The following is a 16,142-nucleotide window of genomic DNA, read 5'->3' as shown; positions in this document are numbered from 1 at the left end:
TCCTTTGGGGTTTAGGAGAGCAGTGGGCGGGGGATGACTCTGCCTACCTCCTTTGGGGTTTAGGAGAGCAGTGGGCAGGGGATGACTGCTGCCTGCCTCCTTTGGGGTTTAGGAGAGCAGTGGGCGGGGGATGACTCTGCCTACCTCCTTTGCTCCTGCACTTTCCTCCTCTTCCTTCTTCCTGCATCGTTCTTCCTGTTGGGTTCTTCTGCTCTGGGCTCTGCATGAGAAATGCTCGTTAATTTCTTATCAGCCAGGCGGTGGTATCACACGCCTTTACTCCCAGCACTTGGGAGGCAGAGGCAGGCAGATTTCTGAGTTCGAGGCCAGCCTGGTCTACAGAGTGAGTCCAGGACAGCCAGGACTACACAGAGAAACCCTAGAATACGGTGACATACGCCTTTAAACCAGCATGGGGGAGGCAGAGACAGGGTCTAGCACTAAGGCAGCTGAGGCTGGAGGGCAGCAGGTTCAAGGTCAATTTGGGATGAATAGTGAGACATTTTCTTAAAAAACAAAATCAAACAAAATGTCTAGCTATTTACGAAAGGCCTCCACATTTTTACTTTTCTTTTGAGATATGCTATCTTAATTTTTTTCTCGTTCAACTGCACTTCATCTGAGATGAAACACTTATTCCTACAGGCCTTTCCCTGGATTCTGACTGAAATCTTGTCATTCTGTGATCTTTTCCTTTAAAGTATTTATCATAGTTTAGCTTTAGGTTTCCTTGTTTGACAGAGGCAGCATTTCTTTATTAAGATATGAGCTCTGTTATGTTATTTATTATAGATATGTCCGGCACCATATGAGGTTAGCACATAGAGATATCCACTAAGTATCTGTCAAGTGGGTGTTAACATAAGTAAATTAAATTTACTTATTTATTTGGAATTTCAGAAACACTTGTTTTTTGTTTTCTTTTCCATTTCCAAGTAATTTTATTCAGAATTTTGTGTTTGTTTGTTTGTTTCAGTTTCCAAGTAATTATTCAGAAACACTTGGTACAGTATTTCTGTACTGAGTGTATTTCAAAGTGCTTATATAATATCAGTACCTTATCAATAGTAGATACCCACAAGTCCCCAAATGCTTGGTTTTTTTTTTCAGTCTTTTCTTTAAAAATTATAGATTTTTACAGCCTCAGACCCCCATTACCTACTGCCTGCTTGTCCTGAGAGCCCCTCTAAGTGGAGGCGGTATCTAGCAAATGGCAGTGTCTGAGTAGGCTGCAAAAAGCTAGAATATGGTGACATATGCCTTTAAACCAGCACGGGGGAGGCAGAGACAGGGGCGTCCCTGTGAGTTCTAGGCCAGCTAAGAGCTAAGTGGTGAGAGATCTTGTCTCAAGGGGGTAAAGAGGCTGTGACTTCTGGCTGGCCCTGTCCTTCCCTTGTGTTTGTCATCAATGAAATAGCCACCACACTCTGAGATGCTGACTTTCCAACCTCCTGGAATGAGCTGGAATAACGCCCTCTCCAGGAGAGCCCTAGATGACCACAGACATTTCTTTTCTTTTGAGACAGGGCCTTGTGTTACTCAAGCTGGCCTGCAGCTCTCTATGGAGCTAAGAATGATCTTGCTATTGATCCTTCTGCTTCCTCCACTTCCCAAGTGTTGGGATTGGGGGATTCACCATAACTGTCTTTCTGAGATGATCACAGAATGCTAATATTGCACCGGGCTTGGGTTTATTTGGTTTAACCTTTTTTCCTATAAACATGAGCAAATTGAGGCAAAGACAAAGATTCCTGATTCCTAGGCCGGTGCTCTTTCAGTTATTATGTAAGATTTAATTTCTCTTTTCCATGACAGTTTTCTCTCTTTCACTTGAAGCCAGTGAGCTACTCCCGTACACTGTGGTAGAGTCAGGAAAGGCAATGCGCATTAAGGGCAGATCATGGGGCCACACCTGCACTCTCCGGATGACTGGGACCTGGTTCTCCATGGCTGTTGTTTGGGCTCATGACACTGGTTGGAGGTGCCTTACGGGCAGCAGAAAGCACCATGCGGGCTGCCCGCCCCAGAGGCCCTGGCTGCAATTGCTTCAACATTCCCTTGAGTTCTGAAATTTCCTTGGTGCTCCTGCAGAGAAACAGTATTTGGTTTCACTCAGAATATAGACATTATTCTACGTACTTGAACCAAGAAACATAGTTTGCTATTCTGACATGTTTAGACCCTAAGTGATTAGCCAGGGGACCATGGGATGGGTTTTTGTGCTCATGGTCTTTTCCTTACAGGAGAAATATCAACAGCAGGTACATACGTCTGGGGATCTGGGAAGAATGTCCTCCGGATAGAAGGATTAGCCAGCCAGGGGCTAGGATCAGACTCCAGCACATCAGTAGAGTTCTGAGGAGAAAATGGAGAAGAATACCCAGATTCACCAGCAGAGGACACTGCTGCCTAGGAATGAACTTGATTGTATCTGTAGTGAGCAATCCATAATGCTGAGATTTTTTATGTTCAGGGTTTTGTCATGATCAGAAGGGCTCTGGGACTAAAAGATCCACACTATGGGTGAAACCAGCCCATGGGGACTAATGGAATATGCAAACTTTTGAGTCTGTCTCTTGTAAACCTTTAAAATATATATCTATCTATGTCATACTTTATATAAATAAAATGAACTTGTATGGTGTATATTATCAGATGTTTAAGACAAGCTACAGAGCAAGATCTTGTTTCAATAAAATAAAATATACTTTTAAGTTGGACATTTAAAAAGCCATCATTCCACCTGACAGTGTTGCCTCATGCCTTTAATCCCAGCACCTGGGAGGCAGTGGCAGATGTATTTCTGTGAGTTTGAGGCCAGCCTGGTCTACAGAGTGAGTTCCAGGACAGCCAGGGCTACACAGAGAAACGCTGCTTTGAAAAACAAACAAAAAACTCAAATTACCCAAAGCCCAAAACAGACAAAAACCAAAAAAAACCAAAACATTATTCCAGTGGCAGGCAGTGGTGGCTCACACCTTTAATCTCTGAGTTCAAGGTCAACCTGGTCTACAGAGATAGCTAGGGCTATAGAGAAACCCTGTCTCAAAACAAAAACTCACAAGAGATCCACCTGCTTCTGCCTCCCAAGTGCTCAGATGAAATGATACAGCCAGGTACATATCTAAGATACAGAGGGCTTTGCAAGGCAGTGGGGCTGCCTTGGGGTCTTTCAAGAGCGAACTCGTTGCAAACCCAGAAATAACATATAAGGTTAAGTTGAGATTCAAAAACAATTTCAGAAGCTAAAGAACAAATGGCCCAACAGCTTTGTGTAGACTGTATTCAAGGCACATTCACATCTCTGCTCTGTAAAAGAAAAGAAAGGAATTTATTCCACAAAACCAGGGTGTTCAGGTCCAAAGCGGACTCCAATTTCATAAACTTTGAAAGGCAGTCCAAATATCCAGAAATGGGCTCAGCCTGGACTCTAGGAGGATCTCTGGTGGTTAGGTTAAAGTCAGCATTGTTCAGGAACGTGTACAACTTTGGTAGATGGGTTAGGCTTCCTCTACCAAAAGGAATTATTTCTCTTATCACTGGCAGAAAGGACAAACGCCCGCCTGCAGTGCATATCAGCATGGCAAGGTGCACACTGGCCTTTATGCTGCCTCAGTATCAGGAGTCCCTGTTACAGATTTCACAGTCCATGCTAGCTAGCATCCTGCCCTTCTCTCCTCTCCTCCCCTAAACTGTGGAGCTCACGGCATCTCTCCCTCAGCTACTCATTTTCCTGATAACACTGCTATTCTTGCCATGGCTACTCTCTCTCCCTCCCTCTCCTCTGCCCGTGTTTCTCTCACTACATTCTATTTGCTATCCCCTACTATTCTCTCTCTCTCTCTCTCTCTCTCTCTCTCTCTCTCTCTCTCTCTCTCTCTCATACTCCTGGGCAGGTCAAGTCTACTGGCTCTGTACAGTCTACTTTCTGTTCTGGATTCTTCTGAGTGGCTCTGGTTGTTCTCTTTCTCATATCTACAATAAAATCCTTTCACTTAACCATTCCATGGATCAGTCAAGTCGTTAGTTCATACACAGGAAATCTTATGTTCTTTTTCTCTCTGTTTACTTTTCTTCAATCAAGTATCAGATTCTAACTAGGGACTGAAAAGTTAGAGAAAAGTAAATCCTCTCCCCACCATTGATCATACCTGGCTAAGCCCAGAGCTTCCAGGGGCTGAGGGATCTATTATAGGGTCAGCCAGAGAGTCCAAAGAGGACCGCACTCGTAGGAAGGCCAGGCCAAAGGACTGATGACGTGTGAAAGGTTGGGAGCAGGTCAATCGAAGCCGATCCCATGATTCTCCTGAGGCTGGAGTGAGGAAATCATCTGAAGAAAAAAAAAAAAAAATCAGAGAAAAAGGAAGGGCTGGAGAGATGGCTCAGTAGTTAAGAGTGCTTATTATTCTTATAGAAGACCAGAGTTCAGTTCTTAGCACCCCTGTCACGTGGTTTGCCTGTAATCCTAGTCCCAGGGATCTCACACCTTCTTCTGGCCTCCTTGGATACGAGTACATACACATGTTCCTCCCACATTTACATAAACAAAAAAAGGATAGAAATAAATATTTACAAATGAGAGAGATAAAGGAAAGCTGGGCATGGATGTGCATGGCTGTGAACTCAGCACTGGGGAATAGAGGCAAGAGGATCAGGAGTTCAAGGCCAGCCTGGGTTGCAAAGCAAGTTTGAGGTCTGCTTAGGCTACATGAAACCCTGGAAAGAGGAAAAAAGAGAGGAGAAGGAGAGGGAGGTGTGTATGTGTGTGTGCGCGTGTGTGCATGTGTATGTAAGCATGGACTCCAGCAACAGAGAAGAAGGCAGGAGAGAAAGAAGAATGACCACATTGGAAGAAAGGAAAGACAAGGCCTACACATAGTAAATGCCAACAAGAGGAAGAATGGAGATCACCAGTATGTTCCAACCAGGTTGTGTGGCTCAGGGGACGGTTTGGAAGACAGGTGAGGCGAGGCCCTTTCAGCCTAGTTCCTTATCTTCTAACCACTCCTCACAGTTCCATACCAGTCTCCACCTCCTGAACATGAGGCCACAACCTCCCACACACTCCTACCCACTCTATGCAGCCTCCCCGGTGTCAAACACCAATACCACAAACCTAACTTAAAAAAAAAAAAAAAGATAAAAAGATTTATTTATTTATTTAGTATGTACAGTGTTCTGCCTGCATGTATGCCTGCAGCCAGAAGAGGGCACCAGATCTCACTAAAGACGGTTATGAGCCACCATGTGGTTACTGGAAATTGAATTCAGGACTCCTGGAAGAGCAGACAGTGCTTTTAACCTCTGCGCCATCTCTCCAGCCCCCAAACTTCACATTTCTGACTCCTCACATAATCCAACCACTGTGTCATTCCCTACACCTCAAAAACCTCTCCGAAATCTCTTACTCTACAAAAGTCCAATTTAAACACAAATGACAGACTGTATTCCTGAGAGTCCAGGAATCATATCTTATGCATCTGTTACAGTGCCCAATGAACACAGATTTATATAAACAGAATTCAGAAAAAAAACCTATGTATTATATAAATATAGCCAGCAAAATTTATTTTATACTTTTTTTTCTTTTTTGTCATGCTAGAAATTAAACACAATTATTCAAATAAAAACATACATTGAAATGGGTGCGGTGGTATATGCCTGCAATTCTAGCACCTGGGTGGCTAGAGCAGGAAGTAGTTAAGGCTAGCCTGGGCTGTACAATAACCAAAACCCTGAAACACAATGAATCAGACACAAATGAGTCACAGGTAAATACATAAATCATACTCATAAATACCCCCAACACTGTCACCAGGCAGAACTCACACAAACATTAGCTTACCCTGTTCTCCTGACAGATGCAGCTAAGGCTTGCACAGGCCCCACCCACAGTCTATACCCAGCAGCACTAAGACCCGCCTCTACACTGCACTGCCTTCTGCTTTGGTCCTCTTTACCATCTTTAAACATCCGGACCCCTGAGCGGTTCTTCCCCTCCTTTGAGTCAGTGAGGGACATTAGCATGGTGGCAGGGAGCAGGGTGACAAAAGGTCTGTCCAGGGGCCAGGAAGAACGACCCACATCAATCTGTAGGAAAGCACAGCCACAGTTACCTGAGGACAAAAAGGGAAAGATGGATAAGGATGGCTGTAGAAGAGAGTACGGGGTGGGAAGGGGACGCTCCACTCTACGGCAGTCAGAAGCCACAAAGTGCTGGCAGCATGTGGAGTCACACAAGGAACCACCAACTGCAATGGAATGAAACCCCAGGCCATTAAATGATGGTGAAGGGTCACCATAGCCATCTCAGCCTGCCCTGGGAGGCACTATTCCCTGGAAGGGAACCAACATCTTTCTGTCCCAAGAAAGCCAAGACAGTGGCCTCTAACCATTCTTTAATCTGAAGAATTCTAAAGCCAACTTGTTTGTTTGTTTGTTTCTGTTAAGACAGTCTTTCTATGTAGCCTTGGCTGGCCTGGAGTTCACTTATGTAGACCAGGCTGTTTCTCAAACTCACAAGAGATCTGACTGCTTGTCTCTCAAGTGCTTGAATTAAAGTGATGTACCATCATACCTGGCATCAACTTTTGTAATCTATAAATGCCTATGCACATTTCACTTTCATTCCCCCTGACTTTAGAGGTGTGTAAGGTATTATTTATATAATTATATATAATAATATATGTATATAATATATAAATATTATATAATATAACCATATTTATTTATATTATAAATAAAAATATATTTATACATTCATTATATTTATACATAATTAATTATACAAATATATATATATATATATATATATATATATATATATATATATTTTTTTTTTTTTTTTTTAATTTATTTTTTTGGTTTTTTAAGACAGGGTTTCTCTGTGTAGCCCTGGCTGTCCTGGAACTCACTCTGTAGATCAGGCTGGCCTTGAACTCAGAAATCCACCTGCCTCTGCCTCCCAAGTGCTGGGATTAAAGGCATGTGCCACCACTGCCCAGCTAATTATACAACTATATAAAAACATAAATACATTATATATCATTTGTAACATATTTGGTATCATTATCATGTCAGCGCCCTAAGGCTTTACCCAGACTATACAAATGGAAGCTAGGGAGTTCACAGCATAATTCTAGAAGTAACATTCACATTGTATTCTCTTTAGTGGATGCATCTATGTGTGCATGCTGTCAATGCATGGAAGCAAGAGGACAAGCTTCCCCTAGTGTTCTTCAGGTGGTGTCCATCTTTGTTTTAATTGTTTTATTGTATGTGTATAGGTGTTTTGCTGCATGTATGTCTGTGTATCACTTGTGTGCCTGGTGTCCTCAGACACCAGAAGAGGGAGTCAGATCTCCTGGATCTGAACTTACAGATGTTTGTTAGTCACCATGAGGGTACTGAGAATTGAACCTATGTCCTAAGAGCAGCCAGTGATCTTAACCACTCAGCCATCTTGCCAATACCCTCACCTTGTCTTTTAAAGACAGTCTTTTACTGGCCTGGAGCTTGCCAAGGAGGCCACTGTGACCAAAGCAAAGTTGGGGTGGAAAGGGTTTCTTTGGCTTACACTTTCATATGTTCATCACTGAAGCAGTGAGGACAGGCGTTCACACAGGGCGGAAGCCTGGAGGCAGGAGCTGCTATGGGGCCATGGAAGGTGGTGAATTCTGGCTTGCTTAGCTTTCTTTTCTTTCTTTCTTTCTTTTTTCAAGACAGTGTTTTTCTGTATAGCCCTGGCTGTCCTTGAACTCACTCTGTAGACCAGGCTGGCCTCGAACTCAGAAATCCGCCTGCCTCTGCCTCCCAAGTGCTGGGATTAAAGGGATGCGACACCACTGCCCAACTGCCTGCTTTCCTATAGAAACCAGGAACTACCAAAAAAGGGCTTCCCACATTAATTACTAATTAAGAAAGTGCTTGAAGCTGGGGAACCGGGCAGTGGTGGCACATGCCTTTAATCCCAGCACTTGGGAGGCAGAGGCAGGCGGATTTCTGAGTCCGAGGCCAGCCTGGTCTACAGAGTGAGTTCCAGGACAGCCCAGGCTACACAGAGAAACCCTGTCTCAAAAAACAAAACAAAACAAACAAACAAACAAACAAAAATGTTGGCTGGAGAGATGGCTCAGCAGTTAAGAGCACTGACTGTTCTTCCAGAGGTCCAGAGTTCAATTCCCAGCAACCACATGGTGGCTCACAACCATCTGTAATGGGATCTGATGCCCTCTTCTGATGTGTCTGAAAACAGCTACAGTGTACTAATAAATAAATAACATTTCATAAAAAAGAAAATGCTCTACAGTCTGTCTACAGCCCAATCTTACAGACGTTCTTTCTTTCTTTCTTTCTTTCTTTCTTTCTTTCTTTCTTTCTTTCTTTCTTTCTTTCATTTGTTCTTTTGTTCTTTTGTTTGTTTGTTTGTTTTTTGAGCCAGGGTTATTTTATGTAGCCCTGGCTCTTCTGGAACTAACTCTGTAGACCAAGCTGGCTTTGAACTGGAGGCTTTTTCTTAATTGAGGCTCCCTCCACTCAGATGACTGTAGCTTGTGTCAAGTTGACATTCAACTATGCAGCATATCAGTGGTCTCCAGGTAGACGTTCATCTCTACCTCCCAAGCGCTGGGGTTATAGGGAGTATGCCACCATACTCTGTGTGTGTGTTTGAGGTAGGCTGTCTCTGTTGTTTGCTGTTGTGTTACTCACACTAGCTTGCCTGTGACCCTCCTGTCTTCCATAGAGGCACTGGGATTACAGATGTGGATCATCCCATCTGGGTCTCATGGATTCTGGGAATTCAAACTCAGATCCTTACACTTGCGTGGCAAGTGCGTTTCCTACTAAGCAGTCTCCCATGCCCATGCCTACTTTAAATGTGGGTTCTGGGGAATCAAACCAAGTCCTCATGTACTAGGACTTTACCAACTGAGCTAGAGCCTCTGTTCCATATTGCATTCTCTATGAATGAAGACGCTGGAGTTCTTCAACACCAAACCTTCCCCAAGGGCAAAGATCATTTTCCCTTCACATCTAAGCACAGTTTATTACAGAAGGCTACTCAGCCAGAATGAACTGAGATAGTTGAGGGGAGTGGGGAGGGTCATCTTATCCCTCAGAGGTCCCAAAGGCCCTGAAAATTCACTCACCAACATCAATATAGCTTATGGGCACTGCCCTCTCCAGCTGAAACTCCACTTTCAGTTGCCTAGTCTTGTCCTGAGGGCAGCTGAGCCAAGGTCCCCTGTGGCTGTCGGGGTTCAGCAAGTTCTCCACAGGATATTTGGGATCCTATATCAGAGGGAGGAAGAGACAAATCAGGAGGGTTTCTGAGCTCACAAGGGAAAATACAACACCTAAGAATAAGAGATGTCTACAGTTCCAGACCTGCTGAGGCCCCGCAAACATGACAGAAAGCACCAGGAGCATCCACAGGAACTCAGGCAGCCTGACTCACAGGCATTCACCTCTAACTAACTTACTGGACTACCTCATTTAATCCTCCTTAAGGACTCTTGGGTTCTTATCAGTACTTCTGCTTAGTTAGATAAACTGAAGCATGGCAGGCAGGGCTGGGGGAGCTTCAAAACCATCCAAAACTTCAGGCTAAATTACTGAGCAAAACACAATCCCAAGTTTCTAAAAATAGAGCTTCTAACACTATACTATATTAGCCGGGCAGTGGTGGCACATGCCTTTAATCCCTGCACTTGGGAGGCAGAGGCAGGCGGATTTCTGAGTTCGAGGCCAACCTGGTCTACAGAGTTCCAGGACAGCCAGGGATACACAGAGAAACCCTGTCTCGAAAAGCCAAAACCAAAACAAAAAAACAAAAGAAAACAAACAAACAAAAAACAAACAAACAAAAACCCCACTATACTATACAGTTCTTTATTCATAAGACCTTTACACAGACGTTTATTTACCTCCAAAATAATTCTATAAAATAAGATTTTTTGTTTATATAGCCCAGGCTAGCTTCAAACATAATAAACTCCTGCCAAGAGTTAGAATTATACATGTGTACCACTACAACCAACAACAGAGTGTGTACTCTTTTTCAGTTTGTTTCAGCAATAAAACCTTTCTTTTTAAAAGTTAATTTCACATGTGTGTGAATGTTTTTCTCATAAAATAAAAGTAAAGCTCTAAAATATAGGTTGGCGAGGGAGGTTACAGACATGCCCTCATCCTTCTCTTCAGCTTCTAGAACAGTCTCTACAGAGTTCTAGAAGATTCTATGACCAAACACTTGAAGGTGGGTATAGCAGTCCATACCTATAATTCTCGCACGCAGAAGGCTAAATCAGGATGATTTGAGAGTTGGAGGCCAACCGTGGATACACAGTTGAATTCAAGGCCAGCCTGGGCTACAGGCCAAGACCTTCTCTCAAACAAACAATCAAACAAACAAACAAACCTACAAAAGCAAACAATACTCAGGAGCAAAGGCAGGTACGTCTTTTTGAGTTAGAGGCCATTATAGTGTATATAAAGTTCGGCACCTGTCAGGGATATATTGTGAGTCTCAAAAAAACAAAACAACAACAACAACCGAAAAAAAAGAGGAGAAGGAGGACAATGAGGAAAGTTCAAGCTGACCTGCAGGTAAGGAGGGTGAAAATACTTTTTAGTTAATTTTGTGGTTTAAAATATAGTAGTTCCTAAGCATCATCTAAGGAAGTTCTCTGAAATGTTCAGGGATTTAAAAAAAAATAATTTTTTTACTTTTATTTTATGTGTATGACTGTTTTGCCAGGATACATGTATGTTCACCACTTACATGGCTGTTGGGTTCCCTGGAACTGGGGTTAAGTATGGTTGTGAGCCACTGTATAGGTGCTAAGAATTACATCTTCTGCAAGACAAGTGCTCTAACCACTGCGCCATCTCTCGAGCCCTGTGTGGGGATACTTTTGACTGTCATAATCACCACGAAGTAATACTGCCATTAGGAATGCTTAATATTCTATCATGGCAATGGTACTGCTGTAAAACACACTTAGATTACACAAATGTCAATGGCACCCATCAAAAAAGACCAGTGCAATGGAAGGAAAGAGGGGATAATGGATGAAGCAAATGACTGGTGGGAGTCTCCAACAATCCCCCATGAGACTGGCATTGGGCCCAAAGCCTGGGATCTAGCAAAGATGGAAACTGTAGACATTCAGAAAGTGAGCAAATTTGATGGTGGTCACTATATCCTCATGGTCAAGTATGGCCTTGAGTATCTTTGATTAATGTCAATAGCACAATGACCAAACTGCCATCTCGGGACTCTGGTATAGATAGGCCTAGGGTTTTGTCAGCTATTTACAAGGCACAGCAAGTCTCCTATATTTATCCTTTCCTTTTAACCACAAAGAGTAGAGCGATCATGGAGGGAGACTAATATACCTGAGAGGAAAATGACACCACATGACTGATCTTCACAGGAGCCATCGGAGGCCACTTATACGCTTCCTCCCAGGATGTCTTCTGTAACCACGGTGGCACTGTCTATGTTTTGCTCTTGGTAGCTTTTGGGAGAACAAGAATCCTTACACTACTCCTGGAAAAAAAAAAAAAAAAAAAGAAAGAAAGAAAGAAAAAAGAAAATAAGCTACTTTTCTCTCTCTCTCTCTCTCTCTCTCTCTCTCTCTCTCTCTCTCTCTCTGTTTTTTTGAGAAAGGGTTTCTTTGTCCTGGAACTCACTCTGTAGAATAGGCTGGCCTTAAACTCAAAGAGATCTGCATACCTCTGCCCTCCTAATGCTGGGATTAAAGGCGTAAACCACTGTCCCTGGGCTCACTCTTGTTTCTTTGAAAACAAGAATTATTTATTTACAGCAGTTGCCTCACCCCTCAGGGCCATTAGGGACTACAGACATCCCCCTCTCCCCAAACTGTGAGACAGCTTCAGGGAAACAAAGCAGCAAATTAAAACAAACAAACTATTATTACAGTAATGTTGGATTTATATTTAAGTGGCTCCCAAGAACGTGAATGGTGCCATAAGTCATCCATCTCTACGACCTTGGAACATAATAAATGTACAACTAAATACATTATATATCGTATTATATAATGTATTTATACTGCTTTGTCTTTTCAATTAATCTTCCTAAAATAGCTTTTCATTCCTCCAAGGTGGGTGTGGTGTCCCATGCCTATGATCCCAGCTTTTGGGAGGCTAAAACAAGAGGACACAGAGTTTAAGGCCAGCCTGTGCTACACAGCAGGTTTAAGGATAGCCTGGGGTTACATAAGCAGACCCTGATTCAAAATAAAATATTCTTTTTTTTTTTTTTTTTTTTTTTTTTTTTTTTTGAGACAGGGTTTCTCTGTGTAGCCCTGGCTGTCCTGGAACTCACTCTGTAGACCAGAACTCAGAAATCCGCCTGCCTCTGCCTCCCAAGTGCTGGGATTAAAGGCGTGTGCCACCACCGCCTGGCCAAAATAAAATATTCTTGGGTCTAAGAGATGGATTGTTTTTCTAACTTATTTTGTCTTTACATGGCTCAGAGGTTAAGGGCATTGGCTGCTCTGATAGAGGACCTGAGTTCAAATCCTAGCACCCACAAAGCAGCTTACAGCTGTCTATAACTCCAGTTTCAGAGGATCTGACACCCTCACACAGACATACATGTAGGCCAAACACCAACTGTACATCAAATAATTAATTAATTAATTAATTAATTAAAAAAGCTCACAGGAGCCAGGTACAGCATCATGCACCCATTATCCCAGCTATGGGGGAGGGGGAGGTGGAGTTTGGGGCCATGTTGCAGGATATTTGATCACACTGTGGACCCTGAGATTGTGTTATTTACTGGAAAGGAAAAACAGTTTTTAGCTGTGGTGTGGCTCAGCCATTAGCTTTAATACAATGAAGGTAAAGTCAGTTTGTAGAAGGAAGCACCCATGTTTGAAAGTGATGTCTAGTTTAGAGGCAGACAAAGTGAAGAATCAGAGAAAGATTTGACAGAATAGGATATGCCCAACTCTCATGAGAACAGAGAGGAAAGAGTGGCTACTTAAGAGGGAACAGTGCAAAGGGAGAGAGGGAGGAGGCAGTTTTATTGGGACAGTTTTACAGACAGGTTGAAGAGAGAACACGCCAGGGAATGACAAGCCAGAAAATAACAGATCGCTAGACTCAGTTTGAGGCCAAGCAGGGCAATTCAGTGAGAAGTGGAAAGAAACCAAATTGAATCAGTCAGCCTGGGGAGGAGTTTGAGCCAGAGCAGCTGAGATGAACCAGCCAGCCAAAGTTCAGAAAGAACAAGAAAGGATGAGCTTATTCAACAGTAAATATCAGAGGCTGGAAATACTGTAGGCCCAGATTAGATTGTACAGAGGCTAGAAGCTTCTAGGACGAGGCCTAGGTTAGTAGAGGGAGGCAGTAAGCCTCACAGACGACAATCACATCAGGAGAATAAAAATATATTCTTTACAGGGCCAGCCTGGGCGACGCAGCAAGAGCCTATTCATAAATAAATAAGCACATATTTTCATCTGGGTATTGTAGTTGGTCTTCTGCTAAATTTTTTTGATTTACTTTGTTTGTTTGTTTTTTGAGACAGTCTCACTTTGTAGCCCAGGTGAGGACAGAACTTACTATGTGGCTCAGGCTGATCTTGAACTCAAGGAAACTCTGCTTCTATTTCCCAAGTGTTGTGATCACAAGTGTGAGCTGCCATACGCAGCTCAGAAACGTTTTATGAGTGCACACAGATGTATGTACTTTCAAGGCCCGTGGTGTCAAGTGTCCTCACAGATGTATGTACTCTCAAGGCCCGTGGTGTCAGGTGTCCTCTATCATTCTCCCCTTTACTTTTTGAGACAGGAGCTTTTTACTCTCACTTAACCTAGCTCAAAGATTGGCTGGGAGGGCTTGCCAATAAGTCCCCAGCACCCTCCTTTCTCTACTTCCCAGTGTTGAGGTTACAGGCACCAACCAGCTGCTGCCTTTTTTATTTAAAAAAAAAAAAAAATACTGTCTTGGCTAGCCTAGAACTTGCTATGCAGACCAAGTTGGCCTCTGCCTACAGGATGCACAGATTGAAGGGTTTCACCACCACAACCAGCCTCCTGGAATTTTTATGCAGGTGCTGGGGATCTGAACTCTGAGGTTCTATATATACAAAACATACTTTACTAACTTAATCAGCTTTCTGGACTAAAATTTTATTTATTAGTTTTTGGCTTAACAAGGCAGAGTTTCCCTGTAGAGCAGCCCTGACAGTCCTAGAACTTACTTTGTAAACCAGGCTGGTATCTAAACTCACAGAGAATCTCTCATCTCTTCCTGTCAAGTGCAGATATTAAAGGAATGTATGCTTGGCCACGGCTAAAAATTTTAATATATGCAAAAATACAAGAAAGTAAATGAACTCATATATTCATCATTCAGGTTCAATAATTCTTTAGTAACAAGTGTTTTAACGATATCTAAATGTCTTTAGGTAAGGGTCTTTTTTTCTTTTAGAGACATGATCTTGCTACATAGTCCTGGCTGACCTTATATCTGCTGTGCAACCCAAGCTAGCCAATATTTTTTATTAAATTTATTTTTAAAAACTTATTTATTTTGTGTGTGGGTAGATATGCAGGGTTCAGAAGAGAGCTTGTACGAGTCAGATTTTCTCCCTCTACCATTTGGGTCCAGGAGATGGAATGCAGGCCACTAGGCTTGGTAGCAAGCCTTTTCCCACTGAATCATCTTTTCTTCCCCCCAGATGATTTATATTTTACGTGTAAGAGTATTTTGCCTGCACGTACCTATATGTACTCGTGTGTGCCCAATGCTGGAAGAAGCCAAAAGAGGGTATCAGATCTCCTGGAAATGGAGTTAAACAAATGATTGCAAACTGTCATGAGGGTGCTGGATCTCCTGAAAAAGTGCTCTTAATCTTTGAGCTATATCTCCAGCTCCAACAAGCTCCAACACTGTGCTATCTTGCTGGCCCCCCAAAATAATTTTTGAGATGAAGGTCTTAGTATGTTATTTGGCCCAACCCTTAACTCCAGATCCCTCTGCCTCCCAAATGTTGGGATCTCAGGCAGTATGCTCATGCCAGAGTTGTCTTTTGTTTTGTTTTGTTTTTCGAGACAGGGTTTCTCTGTGTAGCCCTGGCTGTCCTGGAACTTACTCTGTAGACCAGGCTGGCCTCGAACTCAGAAATCCACCTGCCTCTGCCTCCCAAGTGCTGGGATTAAAGGCATGCGCCACCACTGCCCGGCTACCAGAGTTGTCTTGATCAATTTTACCTCTGCCTCAAGCATAACATATCCATCAGAGCTGACTTTTTCTTCCATATCCTACTCATGTAAGTCCATGAATCCTAATGCATTTTTAGCCACAATGGCTTTCTAATCTGTTCATCATTTAAGTTTTCTTCCTGTCTTCTCATGCTATCGCTCCTGCTTGGAATACTTACTCTCTTTAAAATGTCACACACACACACACACACACACACACACACACACACACACACACACACGCCTTAATCAGTTCAAAGTAACAGATTCTCACTTAGTATTTAACAAGTGCCTCCTCAGTAACAACTATATAGTTATCCCTTGACCAGATTGTAAGCTCCTGGAGAACAGGGTTTTTCTTTGACTCATTCTTACTGACATACCTAACGTAAAAGGAACACATAGATGATTAGCAATTACCTGCTACTCATTGAGGTCCCAATCGGTTCTTCAGTTCTCAGTCTCTCTGAGGCTTAAGACTCCGGAACTGGGTGCTCTGTTCATTTTCTTGTTGGCCACCCTCCTCCCTACTCCTCTCCAGATGACAAATCACAACCCTTCTCACCGGTGTCCGCAAACTTTACGTCGTGGTAGCCTCAGCTCCGGGGCTCGGATCTTATTCTCCCGCCAATTCCGTGACCTTCTGGTCCCAAGCCTTTCTACTGTAGCCCAGGAAAGGGTTTTTGAGTCCTAAAGAAGCCGCTGCTTCTGGAAGATGACTTCCTCTGATGAAATACAGCAGTTACTACATCTAAAAACAAAACAACAAAACCCTGCGTGTTTGTGTTTTTATATATATTTTTACACTCTACAGTCCGCCTTTAGCGAGTGGGATTTAAATTTCCGGGTCGGGCTCGGTGCAGCATGGGAAATGTAGTTCTTAGTGAACACGCGTCT

At 43.0% G+C, this 16,142-nt stretch overlaps 1 protein-coding gene across 3 annotated transcripts in view; it reads right to left on the bottom strand.

The window, feature by feature from the left end:
* The window catches only part of Xndc1n (XRCC1 N-terminal domain containing 1, N-terminal like), a 19,264-nt gene extending 3,122 nt beyond the window's left edge, over window positions 1–16,142 (bottom strand). Inside the window, exons 1-9 of one of the 3 annotated variants that reach the window (XM_076939093.1) lie at window positions 15,666–16,142; window positions 14,766–14,823; window positions 11,401–11,554; window positions 9,150–9,291; window positions 5,961–6,116; window positions 4,152–4,330; window positions 2,270–2,355; window positions 1,913–2,085; window positions 145–220 (exon numbers count right to left, since the gene is read on the bottom strand). In XM_076939093.1, the coding sequence (XP_076795208.1) occupies window positions 145–220; window positions 1,913–2,085; window positions 2,270–2,355; window positions 4,152–4,330; window positions 5,961–6,116; window positions 9,150–9,291; window positions 11,401–11,445 (857 nt within the window). In that variant the 5' untranslated portion in view covers window positions 11,446–11,554; window positions 14,766–14,823; window positions 15,666–16,142. The remainder of the gene's footprint in view (window positions 1–144; window positions 221–1,912; window positions 2,086–2,269; window positions 2,356–4,151; window positions 4,331–5,960; window positions 6,117–9,149; window positions 9,292–11,400; window positions 11,555–14,765; window positions 14,824–15,665) is intronic. The other 2 variants (XM_034502320.2, XM_034502328.2) reach the window with 2 other exon arrangements.

Source organism: Arvicanthis niloticus, chromosome 1, assembly GCF_011762505.2.
Source record: "Arvicanthis niloticus isolate mArvNil1 chromosome 1, mArvNil1.pat.X, whole genome shotgun sequence".
Lineage (NCBI taxonomy): Eukaryota > Metazoa > Chordata > Mammalia > Rodentia > Muridae > Arvicanthis > Arvicanthis niloticus.
Note: the sequence above shows the minus strand (reverse complement) of the source record. Positions and strands in the feature narration are given on the sequence as shown.